Below are 21,164 nucleotides of genomic sequence, written 5' to 3' on the forward strand. Positions count from 1 at the left end.
AAGTGAATAAGATAGCGGCCAAACAAAGCAGTTTTGATAAAGCAATGTATTTAGTAAAGGTCTTATACCCACATAAACTAGCAGTATAGATAGGATCCTAGTTATGGGACAACCCCTTTAACTACCAACCTTTAGGATAGGTCAATAGTAGCTCACCAGTGTGGGGCGGATACCTGGGTTCCCCACAGATCAGTATCTGAAGTGATTAAAATGCTAAGTTGAGAACCACTTCCATTTTGCAGGTCAGTGACATCATGAGGCCAGTTTGCAGCTCAGTCTCATTCAAATGAATAGGTATGAGCTGCAATACTAAGCAAAGTCCCAACAGAATCTATGGCGCTGTGCTAGGTATTCAGTGAGGAGGCTGCAGTGCTCACCTGAATACTGTAATCTTTTTAAGCAGCTGATCTGTGTGAGTACTGGCCCTGGGTGTCACAATGAATTTCTTCTACTGCCTACTGTGAAATAGTAGCTTCATTGTCAACCTCCTTAGTGCCTACATGGCATGGGCCTGCACTCCCTAGCCACCTCCACCAATTGGCTCAGACAGAGGGGGGCACGGGTGGCAAGCGACTTCTCCTTCATTATCATGGTCATACAGATAGCAGCCTTGGTAAGTCTAGGGACACAGAGTGCGGGGAGCAAAAGAAGAAAGCTCTGTATCCTGCAAGCCATATAGTAGACAACTGGTCCTTAGTCATTGAATGTAACCATACTACTGTACATAGATCACATACTATATATAGTGTAAATGTTCTGGGAGGACACACACTATAGTAACAGCAGTTTTTGTTCTGTAAAATTTTTATAAGATAAGATATTCCTTTAATAGTCCCACAATGGGGAAATTTCAGTGATACAGTTTCATAGATGGTACAGTAGTATATAACAAGAGAGAGACACATAGAAGCTCATGGCAGATAGAGAAATCCTAGGAATCATAGCAACTAAAAAAGAAAGAAACACAGACACACTGCAGGATCATTTAGTTCTCTGTGCAGATTGATGTTAATAATAATAATTATAATAATAATAATACAGCCGACTTTGTTGTAGGACACGAGGAGGGGGGTCACAGCATGTGGATATAACAAGCAGAAATTTTGCAGAGGTGGGGGACATATCATGATAACATGTGGTAGTTCCTTTGGTAGGTGGTGAGATCTCCTGCTCACAGCTGATAGTTCGGTATCTTGCATCAGCACTATTGTCCTTTTAACCACAAAAAATGCCCCAAATGTCCTTCATGACAAGCCCTCCTCCTTTCTTCTTACCACTGTGTTCTACTGCCCCAAGGAAGTCAGAGACCATCCAGGTATACATGGTGCTGCTCTCTTGCCAAGCTTCCATAGCTCCTGGGGTAGGTGGGTGATGGTAAGTTCCCAGGCTGTAACAGAGTCCCACGTGTCCACAGTAATAGAAAGAAATACCAGTCTGCTGTAGCATCTTCACACATCAGCCAGTGCGCAGCATGAAAAGCAACATTAGATGTATTATACAGAGGTCAGTTCTGTAGAGTACAGTGTAGTGGACTGCATTGCTTACACCCTGTGCACTCAGTTGGTACCGCCTTGTTCTGAACCTCCCTATAGCAAGACTATTGTATAAAATAAAGCATAGACCATAGAGGTCAAAGGCAAGAATTCTCCTCTACTAGAGTCATTTTCTTTTCAAAGATTGAAACCTTTCAATTTAGAATATAATAAATTTGACAAATATAAACCAAAATCTAAAAGGAATTCATCAATGAAGACTTACACAATTAAATGTTACAGACTTGTCTAAATACAATATGGATCAGGCAGGCAAATGGTCAAAAGCGTGCGGGGCTCATACCAGTGACATCTATATACTTTATATTGCCCCAGTTTCTAATCACTAAAACAAAATTAGGGCAAACAAGTTTTTTTTTGTTGTTTTATTTTAAATATTATAGTCACTCGCATGTAAATAACATACAATTGTACCGTAATCGATACCAGGGATAGTCCAGAGGACTTTAGTATTCTCTCTACACCACAAAACTGGCATATGGGCAGTGGCACATCTTTGGCGCAGGGACCTTTTTTGCAGCAAAGATGCACTATTACCCTATTCCTATACCCTGCTCGCCACTTATTATGAAAGTTGGCGAAGCTGGGTAGAGAGCAAAACGTGCATGGAAATCCTTAGCCCAACAACTATTATTTTATTATATAGGAAATCTGTACTGGTTCCTGACTAGTGTAGATTGCCATTCGGGTGTACGGTAGCCTTTTGATCAACTCAGGCACAGTGAGCGCCAGTCGGAGACTACCAATATCTTTATACCCTAAATACACAGCATGACATATATGCAACAACAAATACAGTATAAGGGACCTCTAGGAGGGTTTATATACAGTTTAGCAGCACTGTAATCTGGAGTACAGATCTGAGGGCCTCTGCACATTCGAGACTTTTGGCTGCATACTGCAGTGTCTATAGTTCAAACAAATCCAACAAGAAAAAAAAAAAAATTAGCACGCATTGACTTAAACACATCACCATGTATGATGCAACCTGGCCTTTTGGTGGCCGCAGCACAGACTTGCTGGCATTCTCTTTAATAATACATGATAAAAATTAGCCATGGACAGAGAACACATTTCATGGGACCAACCAGGATTGTCAGTTTGACCCTTCCACGTTAAGCTTTCAGGAGAAAATAAGACGCTGCAGATACCCCTGGGTGGATTGAGCAGCCAATATTTACTTTGCAGAGCACGATTTACACCCTGTTCCCACAGCATCTTTTAAGTTAAAGAAATATGGGACCCTAGAAGCAGATGTGTAATCGGTGCTATGTAATAACTACATAGGGACTCTTGTTTTATTTGTGTATCAATTCTCATTTTAAGATTTAGCGGTCAAGGAAACAAGAGGATTTTATGTGCAGAATGGGACGCTTTGTATAAGCAGTCCCTGGCCACCCTTTACCAAGATACTGCAGAGAACAAGCAGGGATGTGAATGTTACAGCAGAAAATGGATAGCAGATGTTTACCATGTGCTTCTAACAGGTCACATTTGTGGCTACGTACACTATATACTGAGCGCACGCGCTGCTATTAAAAGTATTACATAAACATGTTTAACTCTGTCTATCGCAGAAAATCGTTCAACTCAACGCAGACCAATCCCACATGTGGCGAGATACAAAGTAGCCAATCCAAACAGTGACGGCTCCTGTCGTCCTGGGTTTTTTTTTTTGCAATTACTCCAGATTTTAAAAAAAAGATGGAAAAAAGTTCAGAGGCATGTGTTTCTTATTCCCAGATTACAAAATAAAGCTGGGAAATTTCAGCAATGACAACACCTTGTTTAAGCGATCGGCTCTGGCTCTTGTTTGCAGGTCAATGACTAGGTTTATTGTGGGCCAAGTCCCGAAATAGTGGGCCATTGTTTCACAACTGGATTATATTTTCATGACACTGAACATAACATTCTCATAAAACATTCTTAAAGTAAAAGTAACGCTCTGTGCACAACAAAAGATTTCACAGCAAACATTTAATGTGTAGTTAAAATACCCACTGCCCACATTTTAAGGTTTATGGCACCGTTCCTCCAATTACCAGTTCCTATTCACTTCTGTAAAAAGGCCACCAACTTCTTAGACCCGTTCACATCAACGTTTGGGATTCCTTTTGGCGAGTCTGCTTGGGGACCCCCCTTCCTGGAAAGAAACCTGTATGCATTAAAAAGTTGTTACCTAAGAAACTACACAGACCCCATAGATTATGTGGTTTCCGTTAGAAACATGCGGAGAGAAAAGTGCTGCTTGCAGTACTTTTCAATCTGCATGTTTTTTTTTTGTTTTTTTTTTTCTTTAAATGTAGATTGTGAGCCCCACATAGAGCTCACAATGTACATTTTTCCCTATCAGTATGTCTTTTGGATTATGGGATGGAAATCCATGCCAACACGGGGAGAACATGGTTGCAGATGGTTTTTTGCCCTTGGCGGGATTTGAACACCAGGACTCCAGCGCTGCAAGGCTGCAGTGCTAACCACTGAGCCACCGTGTGGCCCCTTCAATCTGCATGTTTTGTGCACAATCTGAACAGAAACCACACAGATCCCATTATAGCCTATGGGGTCCGTGACATTTCTTAGGTAACCGCTTTTTAATGCTTATAGGTTTCCATTCGGTGGGTCCCGAGAGGACTTCCCGAACGGAAACCCAAAAGCGGATTTGAATCAGGCCTTAGACTACTCTATGCACAGTGTCTGAGACCTTCCCCTGCATTCAATTGGTCCATCCATAAACAAAAGAGTGTCCCAGACGCTCAAAGTAGTGTGTATAGAGTACTCTCAAAGGTTGGCTGCAATTTTACGAAAATGAAGCAGGGACTGGGAATTGGAGGAACCGGATCAAAGAAAACTTACAGGAGAGCATCAGGGACTGTAACTATGTACTATGCATTTATTGTGAATCAGAGGGTCACAATAAACTGGCCATACACATTAGACGAATGTTCGCTGATCCTACTATGTCAGTAGGACCAGACGACTATTAGATGTGAGAGGAAAGAAGCATCAAATGTGTTGGGTTTCAACAAATCTCATGGGAAACATGTCAAAGTCAAAGGGGTCCATCAATGGCTTATTCTCCCCTCAATATTGAAAATACATGGCACGCTTCTCCAAGCCTGCATGTTTATGAAATAGTGGTGGGTCATAAGGAGTATTGTTGGACCGATAGACGTGAACGCTGGTTCACATCTACACATTAGGTTTATGTTTGGAGGTCCGCTTGAGGAACAGAATGGAAACCTAATCCGCATAAAAAAAGCGGTTTCCTCAGGAAATCCATGAACCCCATAGACTATAATGGGGTCAGTGTGGTTTCCACATGAAAAATGTGGAGAGAAAAGTGTTGTTTTCAGGATTTTTCTCTCCTCATTTTTCAATCAGAGAGGGGAATGGAATGACCCGAACGCAGATGTGAAGAACCGGGCCTACGGCGTATGGTCACCTGAAGCCAAGTCAATGCTAATGTACTTACAACTCAGAGAAGACTGCTTATAGTATTCAGCTTCTATCTAGATGCTGATGGCCTGTAAATGGTGAGGAATTGGAATAGAAAGCATATCATCATGGAATTCCATAGCTTTTCATTACACAATGAGTAAGCTTTACATAACACCGGAAAACTCCTGTAAGAAGTATGTTTGGATCTCACCAATAAAACATATTCTTCTCTCACCTCAAAATGGAATGTTATTAGGCTTAGGCCAGACACTTCTTCCTGGGCAATGCCCAGAAAGCCAAGAAACTCATTTACTAGATCAAACTAAGTGTCCATATTATTATACTTAGGTGCTTGGCAGAAAAAACAAGGATCCTGAAACATCTGTGCTCGCTGCCAAGAACAAGAAAAGCAAATATGCACATAAAATCCTTGGTGTGTCTAGCTTCATTTCACTATAATATTTATATATTGAGCTGTCTAGCCAGCAAGATACATGGCATCTATACAGATACCACAGCCGGCAAAAAGGCCAAAAGATGTACAAAAATAGACGGATGACTGAAGAGCTTTAACCCCACATTCTATACTACATTGTCAAGGTCCAGATCTCATACTTTGCAAACTTTTGGCACACTAAAGTGATTATTTAAATGAATACCATAGAACAATGCTATCCAGTTAATATGGGGCATTACATAGGTGGTGGTGGTGGGGATCTACAAGAAAACAGCGGAGACGGACCCTCCAAAAGATAACCTGGAAGGCTTGCTTAAAGGTACCATTACATCTTCAAAAGCTATTCTTCCCAACAACCCCATACATGTGCATGCTCAGCTTAGCCAAGCATGCATATGTTCTAAATGGGGACCGATTATATCCCTTGAAAATATAAGTATCAGGTATGGAAATTCAACGTGGTCAGTTTTTCTTACCAACATCATCTGTCAAGGGAAAGTTGGAAAGTTATATTAGCTTTGACCGAATGCGTACGGGGCCTTATGGTCAGAGATCATATGATAATGGGGTGTCACTTAATACCCAATATCCTAACTTAAAGCTAAATAACTTATTAAATTGCAAATGACCAATGGTATGACAGAAAAAAGTAATAATAAGATTGCAACATGCCAAAAACAATAAGGAATACATATAGACATTCACAAATACCCATCCACTAACGGATATCCTTCCCTATGCAAATGTAGCAAATTTATGCGAAGTATTAATAATCTCGGTATAACATATCACAAATAGGGGTCTATTTAGGTCACATTTTTTACATCTGTTTAACCTTTGCTTTGTGAGATTTGATCCAATAACCTACATTATATGACCCTGCTTTCCATCAGTCTTTGAGTTTATCATGGTGTACACTACGTAGGTTAGGGGTATATCGAAAGCTTATAGAAATGTACCATCTCAATGCTATAGGAGGGAGCTTGGAAATTAAGACTTATAACTTATAAAATAATGGGCCTAACCCTCAATACCTAGGGACCTGCCAAGTACTACTGTCTCTTGCACACAAACTTTCTTTATCTCTATTGCCTAAAATGAAATGTGTGACAAAATACTGTATCCTGGCTACTTGCATCAATTGGTCGTAAGGAGCACAAATGGAGACCAAGAGTGGACTCCATCAAACATTATATATAATCTGGCAACCTATTCTTATCAAATAACCCACATTAGTTTTGTATCCTCCTGTGAAAGTGCAGAAACACCCAGTCCCAGTGAGCCTTGCAGCGTGGTCTGGTCATGTTGCTCCGGTGTTTTCTTCATACGTGACCGAGGTCAACCAGCGGCCTAAAGAAAAAGGGCACAGGATGTCACAGTGCGGTGGGGACCTCCACCGCAATAAAACACCAGAGCAGCAGGACTGTACTGTACTGGAGCACCGCAAATAGGGGACGGCGTAGGGGTTTTTTTTGTTGGAAAAACTTCACAGCATTTAGCAGTTGTTGAACCCAATACCTAGTGATAAAATGTATTCAGAACAAAAATTTATAGACTCCTGTAGAAATAACTTTATAATAGATACCTTTATTAGTTCATAACGAACAACTAAAAACACGTAAAATTACATAAAAACAAACACCAAGATGGTGGCCAGGGATTGCTACTCTATGTAAACTAATTTTAAAAATTATATTTGTAACCAACTTTGATGCATAGGATGCCATACCTAAAAAACCCCAAAGACTTGTGATTAAAGGGTAATACCAACCTTGTTGTAACATTGTGTTGAAGACCCTGTCAGCGACCATCACCTCAGACCCCTGTGTAGATTTATCTACTTTTTTTCAAGATCTCCATTACACATTTAAGCAGTTTTCCCATCAGCATTGAAAGATCTGCCAGAAGCCTCCATCGAGTATTCTGTAAATAATGCTGGATAACATAGCATGCTGCTTTCCATTATCCAGTATAAAGGACACCATAATATAAACCAGACAGACCCCATTAGAGTCATTTGGGTCCACACTATGCTGTTGATATCCGTCACGTGATGGATCTGGCACTGGCGTCATTTTGTGTTGTTCTGCTGCTATTACGGAGGACGACAACGTAAATGTAAACAGAGCCCTATACACACACACACACACACACACACACACACACACATTTGTGTACATACACATTTTTTTTTACTATCATATTGTGCCTGGCTGGATGCTTTTGATATTGGTGTTTGATGTGGTAATGGTCACATTTTTGGGACATTTTTTTGAGAATTTTGTTCATCCAAACCCGATAATCTAGTCCAATGCTTTAACACTACCTGCATAGTAAAATACTAATAGGGATAATGAATTTGGCTGCTGAAGTGAAGAATAAGAAAAGGAGCAGTCTTCATATTCTCACATTCCCTTCAAGCGGTGCAGAGATGTAAATGATCTGACAGCACAGCATATCTTTGCTTCAATATGGTGGATGTGTTTGGGAATGTGAAGTACATCAGATGTCGGCACAAATTAAGTATAAGGACAAGACAACTCTTAAAGCGTGATGTTCCTTCTGTGTAGACGGCGGCATAACCCGCCACCATTAGGCTACATGTATAGTACATGATAAATGATCTACTAAAGAATATCCATCAAATATGGTAATATACATTTCATCACAACACAGCCTGCGGTGCTTAGAAACACAAGCAGCCCCCTACGAGCCCTCAGAGATTCCCGTCCACATTAGCAAGCTCACCTTGCTGTGACAAACACACCACCAGCCAAACAATACTCTATGTAGTAAAACCAGACTGCCGCGAGGGCTGCTTCCTTCTGAGGAGCACTGATGCAATTCATTTTTCTTCAATAGGACTGCAAATAGCCAGCTAAGAAAAGACGTTCGCACACATGGTCAAGAACTGTTTGCTGCAGATGTATTCCCTTCCATACATTCGTAAACACAAAGCTATTTGCTTCCATTATGGATAGGCAGACAGATATGGACACTATGTGGATTGTGTCATGTGCCACTGCAGTGGCCAAAAATACATAAATCAACGCTGCCTCAATGCAAGCCCGTCTTCTATACAATGATGAATAGTCGCTGGGAAATAATGGGTTAAGTAGAGCCATGACCCTCCGACCTCTAGAATCAAGACTTCCACCAATGACAAAGGTGGACCTTTACAAAGCCCTATCAATCTGGCTTGTAACATTGCAGGCTGCGGCTTAGCCCAGTAAGGATTCTTATTTTTATGAAGAGCACAGAGAGTGAACACAAGCCCTCTGTTCCTCGACCATTTCCTTCCGTTTTTCAACAGCTATATCAAGGAGGAAAGGGGAGAAAAAAAAAAATCTGAAAAGCAATGGCTGCATGCTGCCAGAAAGATCTGGACTCTTCGGATTCCTGCCCTTCCCTTTCACCCCCGACACAAATCAAGCAAAAATGCAGGAAGACAATAAGAGCAATTTGCTGAATGGATCAATGGTCTATTATGCCCGGGCTTCATCCAGTCTGCCACCGGCTTCAGATAAAACCACGAAACACAAGGTTCACCTTTAAGAGCAGACATGATGGCTATTGAATTGTAATGCCAGCCATCACACTGACCTCAAACATGGCTTCTCTGGAATATGACAGAATTGTCAGTGCTGTAAGGTGCACATTTCGGCTGCCTCCTTGTAGAGGAGGATGTGTCGGATGCTAGCACCTTTCTTGTTACAGTAACCAGGCAGCAATTGCTTTCCAATTACATAACCTTCCAGCTCTAACGCAGAGCCAAATCCAGCACACGCCTGGTGATATGTAAACCCTGCTTAGCCGGAATGAAGACCTACAACACTTGCAGCATCTAAAAGGGTTAATCTGCTATTTCTCCATCCCACAGCCCATAGACAGCCAGAAAATGCATTTACATCCTCACGTCCCCTTACAATCTCTGAATGTCACCAGCTTTCACAATGCAGATACATGACAACCAATAAAATCCCCCCATAGCAGCCCCGCCAGGCGTTGCATTACCTGTAGGAGCGTTCTCCCCGCACGGTGTGCTTCCTAAAAGGAATGATGCTCCCATTATCATGAATGATGTCGTGGTTGTTGTTTTCTCCATTTGGGGACAGCGTTTGGGTAGGACCCGGCATTGGAGCTGTCCCAGAAACTGGGGAGGAATTATTCAATAGGATTAAAAGAGAAGAATGGTTTGCGGTGTGGGATGAGGCTTGTGTATTGCAGCCCCTTGTAAGCGATGGCTAGGCTGCGACCCTGCTGCTGCTGCTCCTGCCACGGCTCGCTCTCTCGCTCTCTTCCTCCCTCTCTCTCTCTCGCTCTGTCTATACCCTGACGTCAAAACAGCCTGGAGCAGCATCCTGGTCACATGACTAGTGCCTTACCATGGCAACCGGCTAACTCACCAGATCCCTGCAATCCAGCCCTAGAATACACACTTAATATCAAATACATGCATCCAAAAAGGAGAACATGCACATATACAACATATGGGGGAAGCACAAGCGGAAAAGGGCTAGGACCAGCTTGTGATAAAAACAACATCCCCCTCCTCCCTCTCTCTCTCTCTCCCATCCCTTCACACACCCCTCAGACTCTTCCTCCTCCCTCTCTCTGTGCTGCAGCTTGGGCAGCTTTTCCTCTAACCATTTCCTTTCAGCTCTTTGATATGCAGCTGTGCACACAAAGATCTATTCACTGCAAGACAATTCTCCAGCAATATGCAGCAAGCAGGGCTAGCGCAGGGGAACATCATGTATCCTCGGCTACAAGCCCCTGACCATACAGGGCCAGAGATCTCTGCAGACGGACATAGTACCCCTTCATCCTGCACTATAAAAAATAGCATATAATAGGTCATATAAAATCCCTCTACTTATCAATATTGCACATTTTCCTTCTCATTTACAACCCCCTCTTATTAATATAGTCCATATTTAATTGAATCAAACCATATACACCGCCAGTTAGAGGATGTCTAGGCTTTGGCGGTTCGCTGTGACAAGCGCAATTAATCAGAGGAAATATACTTAACAATACATTTACTGTATAGTGTTGACAAGCAATTATAGAAATGATCAAACAAGAATCATTAATTATTCCCTCCTTACAAGGCAAGTGAAGAAAATGAATCATGTCTTGGAGGTCTGCCGGCCAACTGAGGATCCTTGCTTAGACATGGCACTTGATAGTGGTAGGCGGCACTATTTTCTGCCTAGTAGTATTATAGTACTCATCTTGGACCAGCTCCATGTTTGCTAGTATTGATCGACATCTTTGTGGCACACTACTTTGGGCCTAGTACACGCAAGCAACTACTCATCACATGTATAGCATTGGGATATTAGAATACATTATGACAATATGATATATCCCCCTTTACTAGATCCTTGTAAAACATTGCCAACACACCTCATCTGGCCAGCAGACGCGTTCAGGCACTGGCATTCCATATGGTGAGCTCACGCTGGGCTCCATTAGTAGTGATATCAGTGCAAGCGTGCAGCTACTCAGAAGTGTAAGTGTTGAGTCCTACACATGTGAATTTTAGTACCAATCTTAGGCTGCTAAATCTCCTGTTAAGAGTACATTGACACACCATTGTTTTGCTGTTGTAGGCCACAGATGTCCAGACAATCCTCTGTGAGTAGCACAGACTATACTGCACGCTATATTAATACAATGCAGTGAAGTATCAGGACAGGACAGAAATTTGTCTAGTGGGTTTTCAGTGTCTATAAGCAAATAAAGTTCCCGCTTACTGGCAGCAAACAGGAATCTCGAAAGAAAGGTATAGAATTGAAATATTATACAAAAATGTATGCATTATTTCTATAAAGCAATTTCTTCATTATTTAAAGCCCTCTGGGAAACACCCCATTTTTCTGGGGAAAACGAACCCTATAGTACCCATTCAGTACTGACCATGAAGAAGTCTACTGGAGTAAGACCTGCTGTTTGTCAAGGGTTCTATGCTGTGACTCATAGAAGAGGCATCCTAGCAGCCATGTCCATATGACTATGGGTGGTCTCTATTAAAGAAACCCTTAAAGATGACGCCTCATGCAGCGGCACTGATGCAAGTTATGAAAAACAAGGTGTCATTTGGCGGCTGGAATTTTTACATTTAGCTAAGTGTTCACATGAGCTCTTTTCAAGCAAAATTATGTGGCCTCACACTTATATTGTCACTAACTTTTCAACAAATCTTGCATAAATCAATAGTAAAAGTGAATGTAAGAAAGGCTGTAATATAGGTTTTATTAGAGAAAAATACCTCTTTCACCACCTGACTTTCCTGCCCTCCTTAACCCTTAAAGTTCACAACAGAAGTCTACAAAGAGGGGAGGGAGAAGGAGTAAATAGGAGTTTAGTGAGACACTGGAGAGAAACAGATAGTGACTGTAGCAGATCACGTAAGCATCTCTCCCCAAGTACTTTAGTCACATCAATACAGGTTAGTACTTCTCTATAATATCCAAAAAGAAAAAGAGTTAGAGAATAGACTCTTCTCTATGTAAATTAACATTGCTCATGGTCCTAAGTACGGCTAACACAGTTTGTAAAACACTGTAGAAAAACGGTGAAATATATAGTATATAAATAAATTATATTCTTTGTACTGTCTATAGGGAAGCCTCATACAAGCTAGTCTCCCAGCAGCTCAGGGAGAAATGAAAATGAGAGATGGAGCCTGCAAAAACTGTACGATACAAGTCATCTAGTGGTCAGCTATGTCTGGTATGCTTTATGTACAAACAGACAGAGTGACAGCTACACGAGGCTAAAACCCCACCCGTACGTAGCATGTATGGTCATCAATTATACTGCAATATTACCTACAATACCACATGTCTGTTAATAGTTGTTAAGCTAATAAGCTATTTGGAAACACTGCCACTTTGTCTGTTCTTACTCTTATTGGTCTCTCATGTTCATGTTTTCACTATTTTCTGCAATCCTACAGCCAAGATTACATGTACAAAACTGCTGAAGATAGGGCCATAAATTTGAATGAAAATGTATCAAGCAGATGTTAGAGTGAAATAAATACATTAAAAATATGAAAACATGGGTATCATTGTCATTTTTGATGGATACAGCAGTCTTAAAGGGATCCTATCTGTCAAACATTTTTTTTCTGAGTAACACGTTGGAATAGCCTTAAAGTTTATTCTTCTCCTACCTTTCGTGGTCTTCTCTGCGCCGCCATTCTGTAGGAATTCTGTTTTTTAACTGTATGCAAATGAGTACTCTAGCAGCACTGAGGACGGGCCCCAGCGCTCAAACAACACTGGGGGCGTCCCCAATGCTGCGAGAGAACTCTCTCCAGCGCCGCCTCCATCTTCTTTAACAACGTCCTCTTCTTACAATGCAGGTTCCAGACTTCTAGGCCTTGGGCAGAGCAGACTGCGCATGCCCACAGGCCATGAGAAATTGGCCGCTTACACAGTATTGTAATCAGCCATTTTCTCGTGGCCTGTGGGCATGCGTAGTCTGCTCTGCCCGAGGTCTAGAAGTCTGAAATCTGCACTGGAAGAAGAGGATGAAGAGGACGTTGCTGATGAAGATGGACGCCCCTGGTTCTAATAGACCAACTTAATGTAGGTTACTACAAAGACCCTTAGCAGAGCTGTAGGAGGTTTGGTTGTTGCAACTGTCAGAAGGATGGAAAAATGCGGATGTCTGCACATGGCCTTAGCTTTAGGTGCTCTATGGCATTTGATGTTTTAAGTATAAATATGCAAATCAGTATGCAAATCGGAGCGTATTATTTCACTGTGAAATGTTGGCACATATGTTTGGTGGAATGATTCAGTGTGTTATAACCCTTTGTGTCTGCAAAGGCTGCAGTAATCCTTTCCATGCATAACACCCTTTAACTCTTCACTGTTCAACCATCAGATTCCTTCACGGAGTGTAGAAACAACAGTGTTAAAACTCAATGGAGTTTTTCATGGGATAAAACTTACTTCAAAAAGCCCAGCGATGAGTATCTATTTATATAGTTATTTTTTATTCCACTTAACATTTTCATGAAACCAACTAAAATTCTATATTGGATATGGAATAAATACATTCATGAAGTGTTAAGTGAAAAGGATTGTACTGCAGAGAATACAGGAAAATACTGCAAGGCATTCCAACTTTTATTAACAAATTAATCCTATGTGTGTTACTAGTAACTCTGATACATTAAAGAGGTTTTCCAAGATTAAAATTCCATCCATCACTGGCCTACACATATAAATGTAAGGTCTACGATTTTGAAATCTCTTTTCATTCCCAGTTTGGAGAAAAAATGCATCAATTAAGACGTCTACCATGTGACCGGCTATCATTCTCCCAGAATGTACTGGAGATAGTCAGTTATGTCACATAAAAGAAATTGGGTCAAGTGGATGCAGGATAGGTGGTTAGCTTATTCTGGAGTCCTAGGTTCAAATCCATCCTAGATTCTATGTTGGATTGTGATGGTTAACCTTTTGAGCTCGGAGTGTGAAAATTCGTAAAAAAAAAGCCTTTCCTAACTTGGGTGCAGTGTCATGGCCCCCACACAGTACTTGACCCCTTTTAATGCCCCCACGCTCAGTATCTGATCCCTTTTAATGCCCTCCCCATCATATATGACTTTTTTTTTTTTTTTTTTTTTTACCCCCACACAGCTTTTGACCCCCTTTTATATCATCACACACAGTACATGACTTTTTTTTTCTTAAAGCCCATTCGCAGTATATGACCCCCTTTACACACTCCACTCTCACACAGAGTAGCAGCCGATAATTTTAACATACCTGTCCATGGTCCAGTCCTGGCCGCCCTCAGCTGCTACCTCCAGGGTGTGCTGTTGCCTAAGCAGAAGAACGCCAGGACACTGTAATGGGGCATTCACACTACCGCCGCTGTCCGCCCCAGGGTTTCCATCCTAAACCCCAGGGAAACTGGACAGGGGACAGTTTGGCGGCGGTCAGCTTTAACACCCATTCATTCAAAAGATAACTGCCGGTGTCCATATGTGGCCTCTCTGCCTGGACACCAGCAGTTATCTTTTAAAACCCATTCAAATGAATGGGTTTTGAAGCGGACCGCCAGCAAGCTGTCCAGTTTCCCTGGGGTTTAGGACAGAAACCCTGGTATGGACAGTGGCGGTAGTGTGAACGCCCTTTAAGTAGCATCCCAGCGTTCTTCAGCATTGTGACTTAAGTGTATTGCAGTTTAGAGGAAGCAGCGGAGGGCGGCCAGGACAGTGACATGGAGAGGTGAGTAAAAGTTATTGGCAACTGCTTATTACAAAAACACAATAAGTAGATGCAGATTGAAAAAAATGCCGCCCCCCAGTTTATTACATGAGGCTTCACCTCAGGTTGCCTCATGGAAGGTGTACCCCCCTGTGGCTGCCACTTTGTTTGGGAAGACCAAGGAGATGGTGGTGGACTTTAGTAAGTGGAGGAGTGCTCCGAATCCAGTGGACATCCAGGGGACAGGCATGGAGATAGTCAAGACCTATAAGTACCTGGGTGCGCTCCTCAATAATAAGCTGGACTGGGCTGATCACCTGGATGAGCTGCAGAAATAGGGTCACAGCAGGCTCTTCCCTCTCAGGATGTTGAGGGCCTTTGAAGCGCAGGGGGCACTTCTTAGGGCCTTTTTCAACTCTGTAGTAGCATCAGCCATCTTCTTTGGAGTGGCCTGCTGGGGAAATAGCATACCAGCCAGGGACAGAAATAGACTTTATAGGCTGGTTAGAAGGGGAGCTTTCTTGGGGAGCCCCCTGGACCCAGTACAGGTGGTGGGTGACAGAAGGATACTGTCCATGGTGAGCTTCATGCTGTAGAACAACTCCCATCCTATGTATGAGACCGTCACAGCACTGGACACTACTGTCAGTGACCGACTGCTTCACCCCAAGTGTGAGAAGGAGCGCTATCGGAGGTCCTTCCTCCCATCCACTGTCAGGCTGTATAATCTACATCAGACTAAGCAAAGATCACTCCACACAGAGAACTAAATGATCTGAAGTCTTCTTTTTCTTTTTAGTTGCTATGACTGTGTGTTCTTTCTTGGAATATATTACTGTATTATCCATGCTGCTGTTTTGTTTTTTTTAAAGACGACTAAGTTTATGGTGCAAAATATGAGTATATTGCAGGAAATTCCAACATTTATACCAACATGCTCCTGTATTAATAACCAATTCATGCCATAAAAGGTGTCCTTCTGGCTTATAGTTGGTCAATATACATCAAGAAACAGTAAAAGAACTTTTATAGCAAAAAAGAAAAAATAGTGCACAGTATATTTTAACCAGGAGTCAATGGCAGACATATGTAACTGTATAGCGACTGATCAGAAATGTTGTGTGAACCTTCCCCCAATATTAGAAAAAAAAAATCCTCTAAAATATTTAAAGTGTGAAATGCTCTGTTATCATAAATGCTATGACCACAGGTCTCCCTAGAGAACATATGCCTAGGACGCTCACAGACGCTCCCCACAGCTTCCTGCCCCGACACAGCAGACAATTCCAGTGGTGACCACTCTGTGCAGAGCAGATACTGAAAAACAAAGCAGTCAGCATGTTCACAGCTCTCTCCACTCAGGCTAAGTGCCAGGCAGTGAACATCTTTCAGTGTATTGTACCAGCTATCACATCACCAGCTGGCTATGGCTTGCATAGGTCCTACAGAAACAAGACTTGCTTTATGTGCCTGCCATGAATGCCAAGAGTGGATTGTGGCAAATCTGGAAAATCTGCAAATGTGTTCCCTGTGTAGACTGCTAATCTATTACATACCATACAGCCATAGAACTCAGAAGGTATGACTAACCCTTTACATACCTCCCACAGCTTCAAAACTACCCAAGACCTAGACTAAAATAATGAAAGCATTAACAGACTATTCTGATGTCACTATACCACTCAATGTGTCATTCATACACCATACATATTAATAAGGTTTCCTTCTCATGGCCATACTACCAGTCAGCATGGACGCTTTATATATTTTAGCAGAAACCAAACCAAGTCCAGTGAATGGGAAGCAAGCAAGTCTTGTGCAGTTATTTTCCTCCTACAGAATTATATTCCCTTCTTAGCACAAAATGTCTTACAATATGTCCGCGTCAAAGAAGCCTAGAGGGGGTATCTTATTACAGACAACCCATTTCAGATTGCAGTCCTAGTCCCATTACTGGCAACCCTGGCAAGCTGTAATTTTCCCTGAAGAAAGTCAGGCATTTCCCCAACATTAACTATTATATGAGAAATGTAATAATCCATTCAGATAAATGGCCAATCCAGTACAAGATACACCTTTCACACTCTTCTATGATGTTCATATGCCCAACAGGGAAAATCTTTAAGGTGGATTTGTATTTCATTGTCCATATTACAGCCACAATACCCTTCCAACTTAGAAAGTGATGCCATGCTACTAGGATATTCCATAACTTTGTAACAGCTCTGGGTTCCCCTCCAATTCTTCCAACGAAGTTCGGCATTTTCCCCTTTCTTCGCTTTTCCTTGAGCCTCTTAGCTACTTGGCAGTTACTTGACTATGGCCAAGCTTCAGCTGGTAAGACAACATGTAGAGGGGGCCACTATGCAAGGATAAGCCGTGAAAGGAACGCAGTATCTATTCCATCTCTGTACCTCTCTCATTGGCAGAATTTGAGGGACCCCCTAAATTGTAAAGAGATGGCATCTCATAGTGATATGCTATCACTTTATAGAATAAGAAAATCTTTTTCTTATATAACAAATACAGAATCAATTATGTATATATGTATGTAGCGTATATGGGCCATTACAGGGTTACAGTACATCATCCCTGTAGTAGCAAGAGAGGTATAAAACCCTAATACACTGACTTGGAAGATGTACAAGAAAAGCTAAGAACTCTCCAAATTGACCTCATGCAAATTAGGACTTCTATTTATACATTATTTATTACTTCGTAAAGAAACATATTGTATTGTATCCAAAGGAAAACGTGGGAGCAGAATTATGAGAGTTTTATATAGTAAAATATATTATAAGCATGTTAAAGTGGATGTAAACAGCGATAAGAGATGTTATTAGGATACAGCAACCAAAACTGAAACTTCTGAGCCTAGAATTGTTTTGCTGAACGCAACCTATTGTTCAGGCTGATCCGTATAGGGGTCTTAAGATTATCACAAAATGATCACAATGTACACGTGTGCACACTACCGCCCCATTCACCATCTAAATGACTAAGATAGAAGAGCGCTGCATTTAGCGCTATAGACATTACATATTATACACAGTATATATAGTGGTAGTGTGCATGCTCTATTTAGATGGGGTCTAGGGACCCAGGTGATTAGTAGGGGTCTCCCCACGGATATGGCCATTCGCCCCTATTCAGTGTATAGGTAATAAAGCTATTGTTCCCCAATTGCCCCTTTATTGGCATATCAAAGTACCTTAAATGTAAAATTATATTTTCTCTTTGGATTTTTGAGAGTCAGTTTCACAGCAATTTTCTTTCATTTGTGTACCATGTATATGACTGAGTCATAGTATCACTGCTGACTTCAACACAATGTTATTTCATAGGTCTCTGCTACTTGCTAAGCGTCAGCAGATATTCTGGAAGACTGGTTCAGTGATTTTATTAAGACACTGCCTTCACATGTGTACTCTGACACGAATATAGGATATACTGCAAAAAGCACATTGACAGAACACACAGACCAGCAACACCACATCTCTTCATATATTTATATGAGGCTGCGACTGCTCTTAATCCCAACTGTAATGATATATTACCAGAGACAATACAGGTAACTCTGTGATCCTGGTGCCATATGTTATATTGGTCTCATATGACACCACAATCACTGCTCTATGTTATAAAATGCCTGAAGTATAATAATTTGAAAACACCCCAGCTTTCTTTTACTGTACAAGAGACCACCTACCCTTACACCAGTTAAAAATTGTGTACAGATCTGACAGCCGCCTCAGATTCCTCTTCATATTTTGCGTGAACGTTGCATTCCACTGTGTGAACAGGCCCTAAAAGTGGTTTTCTGAGAACAAGATATTGATGGCCCATGTTTAGGGTAGTTCATCAATATCAGATTGGTGGAGGCCCCATACTTTTCACCCTGACCAAACAGCTGATTGGAAGAGACTGTAATGTTCGGAAGAGTGCTGCAATCTAAACACGTTGCATATCGTCTGTAGTTGGAGTTGCAACTCACATGAGGGGAAAACATAATAAAAAACACTATGCGTCTTTTTTTCCAAAAGTGTTTTCTGTTTTTTTGTTAACAGATTTATTGAAATAAAACACGGAGTGAATTCAAAAAAAGATTCGAGATTGTGTTTCATCAAACCTCCCAAATATCAAAGGACTGAAAGAGGGACAAAATGGGACAAATTTTTTTAGAGAAAGCCCCACCTTCAGCCTTGCCCATTCCCATCCATGTCCCTGCACAGCATTATGCCCCAATAGTGGCCCTGACACGGTAGAATATCTCTCAATGTTGCAATGTCTCATTGAATATCCCCCACTTTATAATATCCTCCTCCTGGTGCTCCACAGTATAATATCCCCCCACTGGTGCCCTCACTGTGTGTGTGTGTATATGTATATATATATATATATATATATATATATATATATATATATATATATATATATATATATGAGTCTGTGGAGGTCACACTGATATTATCCATTTACCATCTGTGCATCTTTCTCATAGACCCATACACATAGCCTAAGGTTTTGATAAAATGCAACAAAACATCCTACTAGTCGCAGCAGTCACAGTTTCCTGGCATTATTCATGGAAGGAGCGGTACTTGGGAGTTTTTTCAGCTACTTAACACTGCCAAATTGTGTGAAATACCAAGTGATGTGGATGTAATCACTGGGAAAAGCCTTATTAATGTATTAATATTATCATATATACACTATAAAAGCTTAATTATAAGTATAGCTTATGGAAAAAATACAGCGATTTATTATATAAAAGAACTCTCCCACCAATAAATTGCCAGGAAATTGTAATATAAATTTCCTGTGAAAAGAGTAGGCATTTCTAATGTTTAGGAAAATTAAAAGGTATAACATACAGATGTTGGAAAATATTTAACCTAGTCACACACCCATTAGTAAAAAACTAAATGATCCAGACAATGCACCACCCAGTGACTTCATCATTGGTGAATCTCAATAGGTTGGGTTTTTACAAGACACTATACAGGAATTGCCCAGTGATTATGTAACTGAATGTTTGCATGGTACTGCCAATATACACAGATTTAAGAAAGGCGGTCATTCTCTTCTCAGAAGAAAACCAGGAATATGCAAGAACATGAAACTACTCTAAGGAACAAGCACCAGATCCTGGGCAGAATACCATAAAATTGTTTATGGATCATTTTCTCTACATCAGAAAAACAGCTGGGTAAAGGGGTAGCCACATTTTAAAAATAAGCTAATGATTGTAGATTGGTAGGGGGAAACTTGCTGCAGGCCCCACAGATATGCTGTTTCTTAAAGATTGCAGCTCCGAGCATTATGTGACAGGCACTGCGCTCTTCACTCGCTGTACTTTTAGTAGTGATGGTTATGGGTACAAAGGCGTGTCCCATTCATCGCTGCAGTACCGATAACCACTATGGGTAAGTTCACACAGTTTTTTGGTCAGGATTTTGAGGCCGTAACCGCCACAAAACCCTGACCAAAAAGTCGGCTCCCGTTGAAATCAATGGGAGCCGCTCAGGTCTTTTTTCCGGGAGCCGTTTCTTCCGGCTCCCGGAAAAAAGAAGCGAGGTGCTCATTCTTCAGGCAGAGTCGCGTCATGATTAGGCCTGAAGACACACCCTCCTCCGGACTAGGCCCATTCTTTGGGCCCAATTCAGATGCAGAGTGGGTGGCTGGATGCCATTGCAGTGCACCGGCTTTCAGTCGTGGCTACCCGGTTTTTGGATTGGAACCTGAGGCGGCCTCCGCCTCAGTTTCCGATCACAAAAAACCCTGTGCTAACTTACCCTAATACTAAAAGCACAGAAACTGAGCAGCGCCACACCCAGTACGTACACGATCCAGGAGCTAAATGTTCTTGGAAATGGTGTATTTGCAGGGCTCTTGAGAATCAACCTGATTTTTCCTTACTATCAGACCCCACCAATCGAATGGATAAATCATGAATAATGATCTTCCAATAGAGTTCTATTGGGAAGCTTTTTTTGGAGGCTGATTTTGAGGCGGATTCAGCATCAAATTCAGCACCAAAAAACTCTGTGTGCACTGACCCTTACCAACCAAATCAAAAACTCCTTCAAAATGAAGAGAGGCCAATGATATTGGGTGTACAGCTTTTGCTGTCTTGAACTACCGAATACCTACCATCCCTGTATGAGCCATAAAAAGACTACTTCTGGGCCCAGGAAAACGAGTAACCACACAATAAATCTTAGCCTTGGGTGTCAAAAGATCTTGTGACAGTATTTGGGTCAGTATTTTTCATCAGTATTTGCGAGCCAAAGCCAGGAGTGTAACCTACAGAAAGAAAAATTATAATGGAAAGACTGCACCTCTTCCCTTCTTCTTTCTCATGTAGCGCCAACATATTCTGTAGCTCTTTACAGACATTGTCAGTCTGTAGGGCTCACAACCTAAATTCCCTATCAGTATTTGTTTGTACCCATTTCTGCTTTTGGCTTACAA

At 41.5% G+C, this 21,164-nt stretch overlaps 1 protein-coding gene across 3 annotated transcripts in view; it reads right to left on the minus strand.

Annotated features, from left to right (window-relative positions):
• The window catches only part of MAPRE2 (microtubule associated protein RP/EB family member 2), a 136,560-nt gene that overhangs the window by 80,974 nt on the left and 34,422 nt on the right, over window positions 1-21,164 (minus strand). The window contains exon 1 of one of the 3 annotated variants that reach the window (XM_075270558.1): window positions 9,466-9,921. The exons of the other annotated variants lie outside the window; for them this stretch is intronic. Within the exon in view, the coding sequence (XP_075126659.1) occupies window positions 9,466-9,587 (122 nt within the window). The 5' untranslated portion in view covers window positions 9,588-9,921. Of the gene's footprint in view, window positions 1-9,465; window positions 9,922-21,164 lie in introns of those variants that run through there. 3 annotated transcript variants of the gene reach the window in all.

Source organism: Leptodactylus fuscus, chromosome 4, assembly GCF_031893055.1.
Source record: "Leptodactylus fuscus isolate aLepFus1 chromosome 4, aLepFus1.hap2, whole genome shotgun sequence".
Taxonomy (NCBI): domain Eukaryota; kingdom Metazoa; phylum Chordata; class Amphibia; order Anura; family Leptodactylidae; genus Leptodactylus; species Leptodactylus fuscus.